The 16,497-nt window shown below is 39.5% G+C and overlaps 1 protein-coding gene across 3 annotated transcripts in view; it reads left to right on the forward strand.

Moving 5' to 3' along the window:
- agpat5 (1-acylglycerol-3-phosphate O-acyltransferase 5 (lysophosphatidic acid acyltransferase, epsilon)) overlaps positions 1-16,497 on the forward strand; it is a 35,006-nt gene that overhangs the window by 16,885 nt on the left and 1,624 nt on the right. For 2 of the 3 annotated variants that reach the window (XM_062058252.1, XM_062058251.1), the window contains 2 exons: positions 5,091-5,252; positions 13,451-13,574. In XM_062058252.1, coding sequence (XP_061914236.1) covers positions 5,091-5,252; positions 13,451-13,574 — 286 coding nt within the window. Of the gene's footprint in view, positions 1-5,090; positions 5,253-13,450; positions 13,575-16,070; positions 16,278-16,497 lie in introns of all 3 variants that reach the window. The other variant, XR_009827237.1, reaches the window with a different exon arrangement.

Raw genomic sequence — 16,497 nt, forward strand, 5'->3', positions numbered from 1 at the left:
GTCACTGTGAATGTCCATTTCGCGTTCTCGACTCTCACTTTCAAGAGGATATAGTATCTGAGGTGGTTTGAAATACAAATCCGTGATCCACAATAGAAAAAGGAGAGAGTGTGGAATCCATTGAGCCAGCTTGTACCTAAGTTACGGTCAGAGCGAAAAAAGATATGTCTTGCACTGCATTCTAGTCCGTCACTTTAACGATCCTCATCCACGAATCTTTCATCCTCGCTCAAACTAATGGGGTAATCGTCGCTTTCTCGGTCCAAATCGCTCCAGCTGCATTGAAAACAATAGGAAAATATGAGGAGGCGATCAACTGACTACGTCACGCTACTGCCGGTAGGGGCAAGGCTTTTTTTTATCAGAGACCAAAAGTTGCGAACTTTATCGTCGTTGTTCTATACTAAATCCTTTCAGCAAAAATATGGCAATATCGCGAAATGATCAAGTATGACACATAGAATGGATCTGCTATCCCCGTTTAAATAAAAAAAAATCATTTCAGTAGGCCTTTAAAATCAATGGTGTTATGAGTTAGTGACATTTTTAAGGCTCCAATTATTATATAATCTCAAATATTCCACTTAAAAATTTTATTGGGTGAAAATATTGCATATTTTGTGTTTTTTTTCAATAAAAAAACAGGGTTTTCTTTGACAAAGAGCATACAACTTAAATCTTTAAAAACGTTATATTGACACATAGACCTAATGTTTATCTAGAGATTTAAAACTTGAATAATAATAAAAATAATAATACCGAATAATGACACATTTTTAATATTTTTTTGACCAAAACCCTTTGGGGTCCCTGGGATCAAGCCTGAGTGGAGGCCTAAATGTATATTTTTTATACATATATTGTATTGGTTTTTAAAATAAAAAATATCAAAATGGCCCCCGCTTGCTTTGATTTTTCAGTGTGCGGCCCTCAGTGAAAAAAGTTTGGACACCCCTGCTCTAAGAGAACTTACAGGGCAGAACAATAAGGGATAAAAATATGACATAAAGACGTCAAAATGTAAGGGATATAAAAGATGATGCACCTTTGTTCATCTATTTTGTTTAAAGTGTTGATGGCATTTTACATGTTAAAATGGTGGTGTTTTGGTAGGGCCAAGCACAGATTAAAGAAATGTTAATTAATTTCACTTGTTGGAGATGCTTTGAAATTGGAGTGTTCTGAGTTACGAGCTTGGTCATGGAACGCAATGTGCTTGTTTGTACTACTGCTACTGTTTGTAGAGAAATGAAAAGGGATGCTTGCTGAAGGCGACACAACCACTGGTATCCCCATTTTAATTTTTAACATTCTCGTCTTTGTAACAATATGTTAGTATAAAAAAATTACACACATTTTGTTTTTCTGCTTGAATGATTCCTGTAATACTTAACAATACTGTATTGAGCCGCCAGGATGGGACATGTACAACGTCTGTTGTTAGACCAGGGGTCGGCAACCTTTACCACTCAAAGAGCCATTTTGGCAAGTTTCACAAATTAAAGAAAATAATGGGAGCCACAAAAAACATTTTTAAATTTAAAATGAAAAACACCGCATGCAAAGCTTAAATGCTTTGTGCTATGTTAACCAGGGGTCTCAGACACACGCACCGGCACGCACTTTAATGTGGAAATTTGATGTTAGTGCGGCCCGCGGATTTTGAATGAATAGCGCTTGATAGCGTCATACTTGCCAACCCTCTCATTTTTTCCGGGAAACTCCCGAATATCAGGGCGTGATGGCACTGCTTTTGGCGCCCTCTACAGCCTGCCCAAACAGTGTACCTGCTCGACCACATGCAGAATGCAGTTTAAGCTTGCTCACGTAAGTGACAGCAAGGGGTACTAGGTCAGCAGCCACACAGCCTACACTGACGGTATAGCCGTATAAAACAACTTTAACACTGTTACGTTACAAATATGCGCCACACTTTGAACCCACACCAAAAAAGAATGACAAACACATTTCTGGAGAACATCTGCACTGTAACACAACATAAACACAACACAACCAATACCCAGAATCCCATGCAGCACTAACTCTTCCGCTCAACCAATGCACGGAGGGGGGGGGGGGTTGATTTGTGGGGGGATTTGATGGTAGCGGGGATGTATAATCTAGACCGGAAGAGTCAGGGCTGCATGGGATTCTGGGTATTGGTTGTGTTGTGTTTATGTTGTGTTACGGTGGGATGTTCTCCAGAAATGTGTTTTTCATTCTTTTTTGGTGTGGGTTCACAGTGTGGCGCATATTTGTAACGTAACAGTGTTAAAGTTGTTTGATACGGCTACCGTCAGTGTAAGCTGTGTGGCTGATGACTAAGTATGCTTTGCTGTCTCCTACGTGTGCAAGTAAAAGCTACATACAACATGTGGCCGGGCTGGCATACTGTTTGTAAATGCTATAGAGGACAATTAATGCAGTGCCATTAGGGCACTCCCTTAATTTAGTAATTACAGTGAAAATAGGATTATATTTTCCCTGGGAGTTATCTAGGAGAGGCACTGAGATCCATAAATCTCCTGGGAAAATCGGGGGGGTCGGCAAGTATGCAGCTGAGCCGCATCAGAGTGGTCAAAGAGCCGCATGCGGCTCCGGAGCCGCGGGTTGCCGACCCCAGTGTTAGACAATCGCTGTATCACAGCTGTTGCTGGTTCTTTGCGAATCAGTCGGATGTTATGAATAGTTGTTGATTTTATTTTATTGTCTTAAACTACTTGCCTAGTGGCTGCAGATTGGAAGTAGCAGTAGTTAAATCTGGTGTGAATGATATCTTATTTTTGTAAAGATGAATACGTTTGCCCATTGTCCCTGTTAAATAAACAATAAAACATCACTGCAATGGTAGCATCATAAAACAAACAAGCCAACACTATTGCTTAGTTGAGATGCTCATTGAGCTGAAGTCTCACAAGATCCCTGCAACTCTTACTTTTCGTGGCTATCAAATTGTCAGAGAGAGCTCCACTTTTATAGGGGATCTGCTCATGTTTTTGAGTTTTGCCTATCATTCTCAATCCTTATTTGAGGCAAGAACATGTTTCCTTCTTTTTTTATGCATTCTAAATTGTTAATAGAAGCTAGCAGGAGGTGGCTAAAAATTGAGTTAATAGGGATTCAATCTATTCCTCCTATAAAACACTATGAAAAACATCCAAACCTCCATCAATGTTGTATAGATATGCTGTAGGTATATATGTAATGTAACAGGCACATTCATAATAACAAGTAATATTTACGTATTTTGGTCATTCTAAGCACTATGGTGGTGCATTGATTTTACAGGTGCATCACACCATTCGCTAATTCCTAAACAATAACAACAACTACTTATCATGTTAGACTTCATTAGAGACAACAATTACTTGGGGACAAATGATGATCCAGAACCTTATATTTCTGTGCCTGAATATACAGAGGATGAGCTACAAGTTTTAAATGCTGAGTGATGAGCAGATCCAGTTCAAGTGAAATACTAAGCATCACCTGGCAGTATTGCTAAGTGCTGAAAAAGAAATAACAAACTTTGAACATAATAAAACAATCACTAACTGTACAATGTCTGCTCTCACTGGGATGCTGACTGATAGATTGTTTATAATTTCAACACAAAACTTGTGTTCCCTGATTACATGATCATCGTAATCCTTGGTTAAAAAAAAAATGTTGGTAGCATATGAGCATATTGTCCCATCTTCGACGCGATTTTTTCCGGGTATGAATTTAATTTGAATGTTGACCAACTTCTTTCTTTATGGCCACAACCTTCGACTATATAATTGCGAGGCATGATTTATAATCTAGTACAAACTATTACCAACTCAAGAGGTGATGCAGCAGCAGCTCAGTGTGTCAATTGCTGCATAAGGTTTCTCTGGTTGGAAAATGCGCTGCGTTTAGTAGTTTCTCTGTGTTAGTTCTTATAATAACAATGTTGCTTATACTTGGTTAATATGCAGGTCACAACATGTAAATTGAGTATCGTTGACATTTTTTGTATGTTTTTTAGAGAAATTTACAAGATGAACAATTTATTCTTATTAGCTACAATGTTAATCAACTCTTGCCAAGACTTATTTACGATTTAGAATACACAAAAAAAAGAAAAATATGTGTGCTTGTCTCACATAAGGATTTACGCAAAATTCCAAAAAAGTGCAGTTCCCCTTTGATGTCCACTGTAGTCCGGCATAAAAAGGAAGATATATGTATTTCCTTCATTATGTTCTTGGAGGATTACACATTTGCTGTAGGCGTAGAAATAATGACTACATTTTGTATAACTAGTCTCTGAAGAAATTACATGACAGACTAATTCATGGTGGTCTGCAATAACCAGATGCCTTTTTGTTAATTGCCAAATGTCTAAAGTAGCAAAGTATCAAAAGTTTAAAAGGAGCATATTTAGAATTTATACTAAAATCTAGTAGGCTCTTTTACTTTACTGTTGCCTGATCCAGTAACTCCAATAAACGCGCAGTAATTAGTAATATACTGTAGATGAACTTTATGTCTGTGTCACCTAATATTTTCCTGCTTCCTGTGTTTGCTGCATGAACATTTTTCCTATTTGGTACCCGTGCTGCGGAGATGAAGCGTATCTCTGAGCTCCAGCTTTTGATAGTTACCTTCCCCCATTAATCCAAACAAATCGCCCACAGGAGCTGACATGTTCACATGACATTACCTGCTATTTGTGAGATATTAGTGAGTAGAGAAGCGTGCCCCTTCCACATTGAACAGCTGAGTAACTGACCTCAGCATGTCATGAGGCCTTTACATTGACCTCATGTGTGTCCTAGTTATTAAGCTTCATAGAAAAGCACTCAGTAGACTTCAATTATGTCTTTGAAGCATTAATGACAAAAGGGAAAATACATTGTTGGATTCTTCCCTGACACTTGCCGTCACCTCTCAACTTGTTTTTGAGGAAAATAAATGAAGTACTTTTGGCATAATCCTGCACACTAATCCTGGGACAAGTACTGATTCCAACATGTTTAGGAGCATTGTGTGACTGAAGGAGAGACATGACAAGCCCACATGCTCTGTTAAAATATGTACTACTTCTCTCGTGTCCTCTGCAGGACTCGCCGTTCTGAGACACACACTAACACCCAGGATGAAAGCATCACACATCGCCCTCGAGACCATGAGGGGCCACTTGGATGCGGTTTATGATGTCACAGTGGCCTACGAGGGAACACTCGGAGTTGACGGTCAAAGAAAACCAGCGCCTTCAATGCCGGGTAAGTTGGATCTCATCTTCAGCTGCTCTCATTTGAAAGGATCATTATGTCGAGCTTGTACACTCGGAGCCAAAATACACCTGGAACTCCTTGACTCAACTCAGTCGAGGTCAGCAAAGGAAAATTTAACCAATGTTTGCTGCAATGACATAACATCGTTCAGGAAAAAATAGTACTTTCTTTGTTTGAATGAAAACATTGATGAGCCTACTCGGATGTTTAAATAGCTCTAGTTTCTAGGGTTACTTCGGTCAATTGCTGCATTTATACAGCTGATTATTAAGCAGACAAGAGAGTTCTTGTAAATACTGCTACAAAATCATTTTTACAGCCCCTTAGGAACTAACTAACAGCTGCCAACATTCTTTGTTAATCAGCGTTCCCACCGTTGTGCTGGTGTTGTATTATCGATTCTGAAAGATTGGACATTGTAATAACGCCCTCAGGAATTAATCACAAAGCCAACATTACCTAGTGCCATTCTGTGGCTTCCTGTAAAGAGCATGACTTCTGTTTTGGAGTTTTTCCATTGATTGCGTGTTCGCAGTGATTCCGTGTGCGCTGTTGCAGTGTTTAGAAAAAACATCCCTTTGCAGTCAGGAATAAACAGCGTTGTTTTCAAGCAAGGAAAGAAAACTTATTTCTCTCATCACGCACTTCCTGCTCCCATGCGGTGCAGGTGACTGCTCGTCTGACAGGAGATGGAAGCAAAGAGAAGCAGGATATCTATTATTTTTTTAAACAAATGGATGTATTTCACCCTGAAAATGTAAAAAGGTGGGGGAAAAAATATATTTGTTGCTTTAATATTGTTTCTGTAGGACAAACATGACACAAACTTCCCTGATTGTTAGAAATCCCACTGTTTAAATTAAACATGCTTCACTGATGAGTATTTGGTGAGCGCTGTTTTGTCCTACTAATGTTGGAAGTCCTTGTACTTACCGTAGTTTCTTTACATGCACAACTTTCTCCAACGCTGCCACAGAAAAACATGCTTTATGCCACTCCTTTGTCTCATTTTGTCCATCAAACGTTATATGATATGTGTGAATGCACAAACGTTGATGTTATTGATGTTGTTGTTATTGACTTGTGTGGAGTGCTAATAAGGCATATTTGGTCAGTGCATGACTGCAAGCTAATCGATGCTAACATGCTATTTAGGCTAGCTGTATGTAGATATTGCATCATTGTGTCTTGTTTGTAGGTATATTTGAGCTCATTTAACTTCCTTTACTTATATCGTCTGTGTATTTAATTTATATTTGCATGTCTCATGGCACATTATCTGTATGTAATATTGGCTGCATTTCTGATAGTTGTTGGTGTGCCATGTTGTTATAGACCACTGCAAACGTTACCCAGCTTTCAAATATTGTGATGAATCCATTAGAAGAAGACGGCCGGCTGTTTCCCTTAACTTGGTCACACACATCTATACCTTTTGGCCATTCCAAGACCGTAATTTCCAGGATGTTTGTAAAAATGTTGTAAAAATGTGTATAATAAATATAAAATTTCAACATTTCTGTCAACAAAGATTTGCGTCAGCCTGCAACACATTGTAATGTTGATAGTAGGCTAATAGAGACACATCATGTGTTGCCTTCATTGTAAGACTTATATAAGGCTTTTAATTTTTGCAGCTCCAGACAGATCTTTTTTTTTTTTTCTTCCCAATATGGCTCTTTCAACATTTTGGGTTGCCGATCCCATAATCAAATGTTAGTTGATAGGTGTCCCACAGGGTTCCACATAGGCCCACTTATTTTGTCTATTTTTTTATTAATGATTTACCTCAAATGTGCTCATTTTGTCATGTTAATCTCTATGCCGATGGCTCTTTTATTTACCATTCCAACCACAAATCGAGTATAACTTCCGACAAGACTTCAGTACTGTACAACACTAGTTTAATAACAACTAACTTGTTATTAATATGAAAAAATCATGTTTTATTGTGTTTGGCACAAAATATCGTTTATCTTATTTATCTGAATTGCATACTAATTTTAATGATGGAACTCCACTAGAACAAGTTAAGTATTTAAATACCTTGGTCTTTGGATTGACCCTGAGCTTACCTTAAAACTACATATTGGTTATATTTGTAAGAAAATGTATGGCTGTTTGGGCTCTCTCTGTGGATCAATCCATTGTTTTTGCTTTTACAATTGTTACTTCCCAAACTAGATTATGCTGATGTTGTTTACCAAAACACTACTGACTCTATCCTCAAACCTCTCAACATTGTATATAATTATTTGCATAGTCTTGTCCTGAGATGTCCATTCATAACTCACCATTGTGTCGTGTACTAGACTGTTATTTGGCTCAGTCCTAAATCGAGGCATCACTTTCATTTAGTTTGTTTCTTTTTAAATGTATTTACTTACATGTCCCACCATACTTAAAACAATTTTAATTCAGTATACAGCTCCCTATTCTCTTAGAAATATGAATAATCAATTTTTCACAGCTCTGAGAGCTGAGCCAGAAGGCAAAGCTCTCGGTCTACCGAGCTATCTACATTCTTACTCTCACCTTTGGTCATGAAGTGTGGGTCATGACCGAAAGAATAAGATCGCGGATACAAGCGGCCGAAATGAGTTTCCTCAGAAGGGTGGCTGGCATCTCCCTTAGAGATAGGGTGAGAAGTTCAGTCACCCGAGAGAGACTCGGAGTAGAGCCGCTGCTCCTTCGCTTGGAAAGGAGCCAGCTTAGGTGGTTCGGGCATCTCGTGCGGATGCCTCACGAGCGTCTCCCTAAGGAGGTCCTCGTTGCACGTCCCACTGGGAGGAGACCCCGCGGCAGGCCAAGGACCAGATGGGGGGGATTACATCTCCTCTCTGGTCTGGGAACGCTTCGGGATTCCCCAGGAGGAAGTAGCAAATGTTGCTCTGGAGAGGGAAGTCTGGGGGTCTCTGCTGGAGCTGTTGTCCCCGCGACCCGATTCCAGATACGCGGGTGAAGATGGATGGATGGATGGAATTTTTCACAGTATCGAAAATAGGGAAATAGGTTGCAGGTCATTCAAGTTTAAAGCCCCATTTGACTGGAATAATATTTCTGCTTCTTTAAAGTCCATTACTTCTTTTTTTATTTTTAAATCAAAAATATTGCCGACCTGTAATCCAGTTATTGTTTCTGATTTTGAAGTTGTATTATGTTGCTCCTGATGTTATATTGTATTGTAATCGATTACAATGGTTTATTTAAATGTGTGTGAGCAGGTGGTAGAGCAGTGTGTTTTTGTGTTTGATTGTAAAATGGATGGATGGCTGTGTTTTGTTGTAATGTATGTTTTATGTTTTTCTGTATTTGTTAGGACCCCCTTAAAACGAGATGGTGCATCTCAATGGGCTATCCTGAATAAATTTAATTGAATTGTTTTGAAGAACCAGCGTCCATTACAGTGGACATTGGATTTTTGTTTGTTTATTTTGTCAGAGTTACAGGAGCACTCTGCTGTTTTTAAGGATCTTCTGTAAAAAAGCTAGTCAAAAATGATCTATATGACAGCACTCTTATCTAGTGTTTTTAGGAATCTGCGGCCAAAATGTGAGTGTATCGCAAGTTTTTTTTAACCCAACCCTCGCGCCACCAGTTGAATAGCCCAAATGATAAAAAAGAGAGAACCTAAAATTGAACTTTGAGGAAAACTACTAGTATAACTAAAAAAGTTGAACAAATGACTACTGAGTGCATCTGAAGTAAAAATAACCTACAGCAACACCTTAGTTACATAAATCATATTAGGAACAACAAAAAGGATAGGACTTACAGCAATGCCCTGAGGATCACCTCAATATAAGTAAATCACAAGTTTAAACCGCAGTGTTCTATGTTGGCTAGCAAGGTTAAAATGTCAATGCAGGGATCTGAGGCCTCATGTTTTAAGAGTTGTGTGAATTTCTTACTCAAAATTGGTGTAATTCAAATCCAGAAAACGGGATACCAAACAAAAAATCAGATGCAATGAAATGTGCACACTAGGGTTGTACGGTATACAGGTATTAATAAAGTACGGCGGTACTAATTAACTAATTAAAACGCACATACAAGCAATAACATCGATGAGAGAAAGATTGACGAAAAAAAGGCAATTCTACTGGTTTATAAAGGGGTTGGTGAAGTGCAATATGGAGATATTTGGGCTTCAAAACTATCGATAAAGGTGACGCTTCCAACAGGGAGGCGCTGCAAATGTTGCTTTAAAACACGCCTCTCCAAACGTGGCAATTAGTATTGCGACCTTTGCTTCAAACTTAGGTAAACGTTTAAACAATAAGCATTCAGATCTGCACAAGGAGTTATAAAGAGTGATAGGTAATAATGTAGTTGTAACACCTTTACTGCTGTTCGACTCCCGTGCAGACTGTCGTCGAGGAGCACAGGGAAGATGTTTTCGTTGGGGTTAACACCCTTCACTTTATCCGCATTTGGGTCAGAATAACGAGGCCGCTGATTCGTGATAATCGGTTTATTAGTTAGTAGAGCGGCCGTGCCAGTAACTTGAGGGTTCCAGGTTAGATCCCGACTTCCACCATCCTAGTCACTGCCGTTGTGTCTTTGGGCAAGATACTCACCTGCTCCGAGTGCCACCCACACTGGTTTAAATGTAACTTAGATAATGGGTTTCACTATGTAAAGCGCTTTGAGTCACTAGAGAAAACCGCTATATAAATAATTAAATTCACCCGCTCATCACTCTACTGCGCAGTGTACACGCTACTGCTCTCTCTCGTTACTCGCCCACTCACCGCATTTCCATTCTCAAAAACACACATACGCTACTCTCATAAGTTAACCAGCTCCCCTGCTGTGCACATGTAGATACGTAGATAGATGCGCACACAGCTGCTTGGCTTGATGTCAAATATTAGCAGTTACAACTGCCCAATTAGCATCAACTAATGCAAGTGAAATGACTGATTTTTGTAACAAATTCCTACGATTTGTGTGTTATCTTTATCAATTGTGTGTTTTACCAGCTACATGGCTTATCTGTGTACTTTTATCCTTAGTTTTTTGTTTTTTTTAGTATTTACTAATAATTGTGTTTTTTTAAAATACAGACCAGGAGTGGTAACCATAAATCATGAATAATTTAATATAATGTCAATAAAGCTTTTTATTCTGTTCTAACCTAATCCTTGATTATGGCAGACTATATGTAATATGGAAAATTGTAAATTGTTCTTTGAATTCAACAAGATAAGTCCAATGTGTTCAATGCCTTTTAATATCTGTTTTAACCTTCTAAAATGGTACTTTGAGTGCAATAGGAAACATTTGTGTAATGTATTGTAAGTAGAGATGTCCGATAGTGGCTTTTATATATATATTGTAGCGTCCCGGAAGAGTTAGTGCTGCAAGGGGTTCTGGGTATTTGTTCTGTTGTGTTTATGTTGTGTTACGGTGCGGATGTTTTCCCAAAGTGTGTTTGTCATTCTTGTTTGGTGTAGGTTCACAGTGTGGCGCATATTTGTAACAGTGTTAAAGTTGTTTATACGGCTACCCTCAGTGTGACCTGTATGGCTGTTGACCAACTATGCCTTGCATTCACTTGTGTGTGTGAAAAGCCGTAGTTATTATGTGATTGGGCCGGCACGCAAAGGCAGAGCCTTTTAAGGTTTATTGGCGCTCTGTACTTCTCCCTACGTCCGTGTACCACTTCGTACAGCAGCGTTTTAAAAAGTCATGAATTTTACTTTTTGAAACCGATACCGATAATTTCCGATATTACATTTTAAAGCATTTATCGGCTGATATTATCGGAAGTTCGATATTATCGGACATCTCTAATTGTAAGATTTTCTGTTAAAATGAAATTAAAATTCAATTAAAAAATGTTTTTAGTTCCCTTTATTTTGAAAAAGTATCGATATACCGTATTTTTGGGAGTATAAGTCGCTCCGGAGTATAAGGCGCACCGGCCAAAAATACATAATAAAGAAGGAAAAAAACATATAAAAGTCGCATTTTTTGGGGAAATTTATTTGATAAAATCCAACACCAAGAATAGACATTTGAAAGGCAATTTAAAATAAATAAATAGTGAACAACAGGCTGAATAAGTGTACATTATATGACGCATAAATAACCAACTGAGAACGTGCCTGGTATGTTAACGTAACATATTATGGTAAAAGTCATTCAAATAACTATAACATATAGAACATGCTATACGTTTACCAAACAATCTGTCACTCCTAATCGCTAAATCCGATGAAATCTTATACGTCTAGTCTCTTACGTGATTGAGCTAAATAATATTATTTGATATTTTACGGTAATATGTTAATAATTTCACACATAAGTCGCTCCTGAGTATAAGTCGCACCCCCGGCCAAACTATAAAAAAAACTCAGACTTATAGTCCGAAAAATACGGTACATTTTGGTATTTGGTACCCAGACAACCCTAGTGTGCACACACGAATCCAACCATATTTCTTTTTGACGTCCCAATAAACATGGAATTGACCGCAGTTGTTTGCGTGGCTGAGCATGCCCAGGGCACACCCCTTTATAAATGTATAAATCATATTGAAATTAGTCATGTGCCTAAGATATTCACACTCTGCCCAATCAGAATTTAGTAGGAGTCAGGAGAAGGTACTTCTTTCTCAGCAAACAAAGGAGAGTTGAGTGGAATAAAGTGTGTGAGTATGTCAAGATGGCTGTGCATGGCCAAAATAGGCAAGGGGATCGGAGATAAAGTAGTGCTGCACCCCAGCCTATCAAAAAAGGATACGGAAGACTTTGACTTTTGTTTGATTACGCTGTTATTACAACACAGGAGAGCTTCTTGGGCTAGCAGCCGTACAGGACACAAAGTCGTCACAGGAAAACATTGCGACTGCAATAGGTGGCAAAAATGATCGCCGAGATAAATTAATAGACATCCTCATAAATATTAATATGAAGCATTAAATGCATTGGCAAAAAAGTAAATTTTGTGTCCATACCTCAATCTTTTACATTGTTGAACTCAAATGTTGGCAAAGCCCGAACAATTACCTCTTTGTGTCGCCAAAATATTCACAGCCTGTAGAAATGTGCGTACGTCAGCCAGGAAGTTGCCATTTCCACATCCAGTTCACTCTTGATGCATCTCACTTTTGCCGTGAATGTGGGCGTACCCCGGGTTTTTGTGCATACGCACGCCTAATTCATAAGGCCCCTGCTAATGTGTTTACAGTGGTCCAAGTTCCTCTAGACAACAGGAGCACTCTAGTGTTTTTAGGGATTTGCTGCAAAAATGTCTTCAAAGTTTTGAACTGAACTTAGTGGCCGCTATAGTGTCATTCCCGGGCCGTAGTTGAATAGCTCTGGTCTCGGAAGTACCTGGCTGATAAAATACCCAACAGGAAAAAAGGATGAGATACACTGCTTAACAATCTATCCAGTAGCCCTGCAACCCAAAAAAAACGCATGACACTTTTGTGCGTGTACAAGGCAGATTATTTATTTTATCAGTATTCCTTAATGCAATATTTCATCTTAGGCTGAAGGTAAAAGGCTTTTCTGCTCTTAACTTCGACCAGGTTTCCCTCTTGGCCGCAACACCGAGTTTCCTGATCCGATTGGATGTTGTGGAAACAGGAAGGTCACATTCTCAGGGGATACACATGTAGCCTTGAGCCTTCACACTTGCTCACCTCTGACCGTTTCTGTATTGGCTCCAAAGGTTTTATGCGACGTGGGACTGAAAAGTCAACCATTTGACTTAAACCACATGGTTTAAGGGTTGTGTTGACACTGATATGATGTTACCTTATCATTTGTTGGCTTATTTATTTGTAAAAATATCAATATTGGTGCTATTTAAAAATGCCTGTATTTTATCATTGAGTCATTTTGAATTTGAAGAAAATGTAAGACATGTATGCAGGATCAGAAGCTACATTAAATTGTATTTATTACATTTGGTTTTCTTTGGCTTCAGAACGTGAAAATATTAATCTTTTAAGAGCCCACAGTGTTCGTCACATTCTTTGTGCAGGTGACAATCATTGAAGCCTTGGTGGAGGTCTTCTCTTGTGATTATTCTCCATTTATGGCTACCTTCCTGCACGCAACAGCCACCGACTCGCCCTACGTGCCGCTTTGCTGAAAGTCCTTCCTGTTTTTGTTTAGTCTCCTTGGTTATTATTGTTATTTTCTGTTTTGTTTTTTTTTGCTTTGCAGAATTCCTGTGCAAAGAATGTCCGAGAGTCCACATCCACTTCGAACGTGTGGATGTCAAGGAAATTCCTCCTGAGCCGCTCTTCTTCCGCAGGTGGCTGCACGAGCGCTTTGAAATCAAGGACCGGTGAGTGTTTGTGCGGAACTTGCGTGGTCAACATTATTTTTGATTCAATCAATAAGCAAAGCCTCCGTGATGTTTTGCTTGCACGCTTCCTCAGTGAAGCGTGCCAACACATTCTGTCTTGTGTGTGACTGATGTGACCCTCCACAATCCCATCATGTTTTTGTGACCACTTGTACAGTGCAAGGCTATCATGCCGTGTACTATAAGATACTGAGGATGGAAATCTTACAACTTTCCATTGATTCAGAGTCAATCATTTGGTCTAAAAAATGATAATAAAACATTTTCAAAACCGATTACAAAAGCTCCTTTTGACTGCTGACGTATGACGTACACATTCAGCGAGTAAAAAACATATTTTTAAAAATTCATTTATAAAAAAGAAATGTAACATTTTAAATAAATTCTTAAAAAATATGAATCGATTTCAGGGTGTACCCCGCCTTCCGCCCGAATGCAGCTGAGATAGGCTCCAGCAACCCCGCGACCCCGAATGGGACAAGCGGTAGAAAATTTTAGAATCGGAATGATTTTTTCAGCACCCCTTAAAGATACTATAGTGCAGGGGTGGCCAACCAGTTACACCAAGATTCACATTTTTTACTGTTACCGCAAAGAGCCACATCTTACACATGGGCACACATGTACATCATCCCATCCTTTTCCCACACACACACACACACACACACACACACACACACACACACACACACACACACACACACACACCCACACACACACGCACACACACACACCTTTGCTCAGCCAGATTTACAAACTCCGTTTCCATATGAATGGGAAATTGTGTTAGATGTAAATATAAACGGAATACAATGATTTGCAAATCCTTTTCAACCCATATTCAATTGAATGCACTACAAAGACAAAATATTTGATGTTCAAACTCATAAACTTTATTTTTTTTTTGCAAATAATAATTAACTTGGAATTTCATGGCTGCAACACGTGCCAAAGTAGTTGGGAAAGGGCATGTTCACCACTGTGTTACATGGCCTTTCCTTTTAACAACACTCAGTAAACGTTTGGGAACTGAGGAGACACATTTTTTAAGCTTTTCAGGTGGAATTCTTTCCCATTCTTGCTTGATGTACAGCTTAAGTTGTTCAACAGTCCGGGGGTCTCCGTTGTGGTATTTTAGGCTTCATAATGCACCACACATTTTCAATGGGAGACAGGTCTGGACTACAGGCAGGCCAGTCTAGTACCTGCACTCTTTTACTATGAAGCCACGTTGATGTAACACGTGGCTTGGCATTGTCTTGCTGAAATAAGCAGGGGCGTCCATGGTAACAATGCTTGGATGGCAACATATGTTGCTCCAAAACCTGTATGTACCTTTCAGCAATAATGGCGCCTTCACAGATGTGTAAGTTACCCATGTCTTGGGCACTAATACACCCCCATACCATCACAGATGCTGGCTTTTCAACTTTGCGCCTATAACAATCTGGATGGTTATTTTCCTCTTTGGTACGGAGGACACGACGTCCACAGTTTCCAAAAAAAATTTGAAATGTGGACTCGTCAGACCACAGAACCCTTTTCCACTTTGTATCAGTCCATCTTAGATGAGCTCAGGCCCAGCGAAGCCGACAGCGTTTCTGGGTGTTGTTGATAAACGGTTTTCGCCTTGCATAGGAGTTTTAACTTGAGGGATCGAAGGTCACGGCCTTAGCTGCTTACGTGCAGTGATTTCTTCAGATTCTCTGAACCCTTTGATGATATTACGGACCGTAGAGGGTGAAATCCCTAAATTCCTTGCAATAGCTGGTTGAGAAAGGTTTTTCTTAAACTGTTCAACAATTTGCTCACGCATTTGTTGACAAAGTGGTGACCCTCGCCCCATCCTTGTTTGTGGATGACTGAGCATTTCATGGAATCTACTTTTATACCCAAGCATGGCACCCACCTGTTCCCAATTTGCCTGTTCACCTGTGGGATGTTCCAAATAAGTGTTTGATGAGCATTCCTCAACTTTATCAGTATTTATTGCCACCTTTCCCAACTACTTTGTCACGTGTTGCTGGCATCAAATTCTAAAGTTAATGATTATTTGCAAAAAAAATAAATGTTAATCAGTTTGAACATCAAATATGTTGTCTTTGTAGCATATTCAACTGAATATGGGTTGAAAATTATTTGCAAACCATTGTATTCCGTTTGTATTTACATCTAACACAATTTCCGAAGTCATATGGAAACGGGGTTTGTATTGTAATTGTTACACACAAACATGAAAGGGACAACACTTGAAATTTAACTTGAAAACAACTTCAGTGTATAGCTTGTATATATTTACTATCTACTGGAAGTGAACACAGTTGTTATTGTGAAAATAACACACATGGGCACATATGTTGTTATTGTGTAAATATACTGTCCTGGGCATGACGTTAAAGTGCATCCGGCAGTGGAGGCTCCTCTATGGGGTCTTGGGGCACTAGGAGGTTAACCCCTTTACTACTGTTACCCCAGGTGGCCCTTGGCAAAGGCCTAGTACCTGACTGCCCCCTAGCCAGGGATACGGTGAAGACCTCAACGGCGGAGCAGGCGGAAGACGGTAGATGTAAGAACTACCACAACGGCTGCGATGGCGGAAGAAGGCTGCAGCAGAAAAGGGTCCCCAGTCGTCTTGGACTCCATGCCACTGGACCCTGACCCGATTCTGTCAAGGATCGTGTGGTGACTGTCCGTGCACCAGTCTCCCCACGTTAAACAAAGTCACGCACAGGCATCCTCCATAAAGGGATACACCCCTACCAGGAGGATCGTCATACTCGTTCGAGTGACCGCCGATGGTGATGTGTAAATAACACATCTTACACATGGGCACACATGAACATCATCCCATCCTTTCCCCGCATACACACACACACACACACACACCTATGATAATGTGGAA

This window comes from Entelurus aequoreus, linkage group LG09 (genome assembly GCF_033978785.1).
Source record: "Entelurus aequoreus isolate RoL-2023_Sb linkage group LG09, RoL_Eaeq_v1.1, whole genome shotgun sequence".
Classification (NCBI taxonomy): Eukaryota; Metazoa; Chordata; class Actinopteri; order Syngnathiformes; family Syngnathidae; genus Entelurus; species Entelurus aequoreus.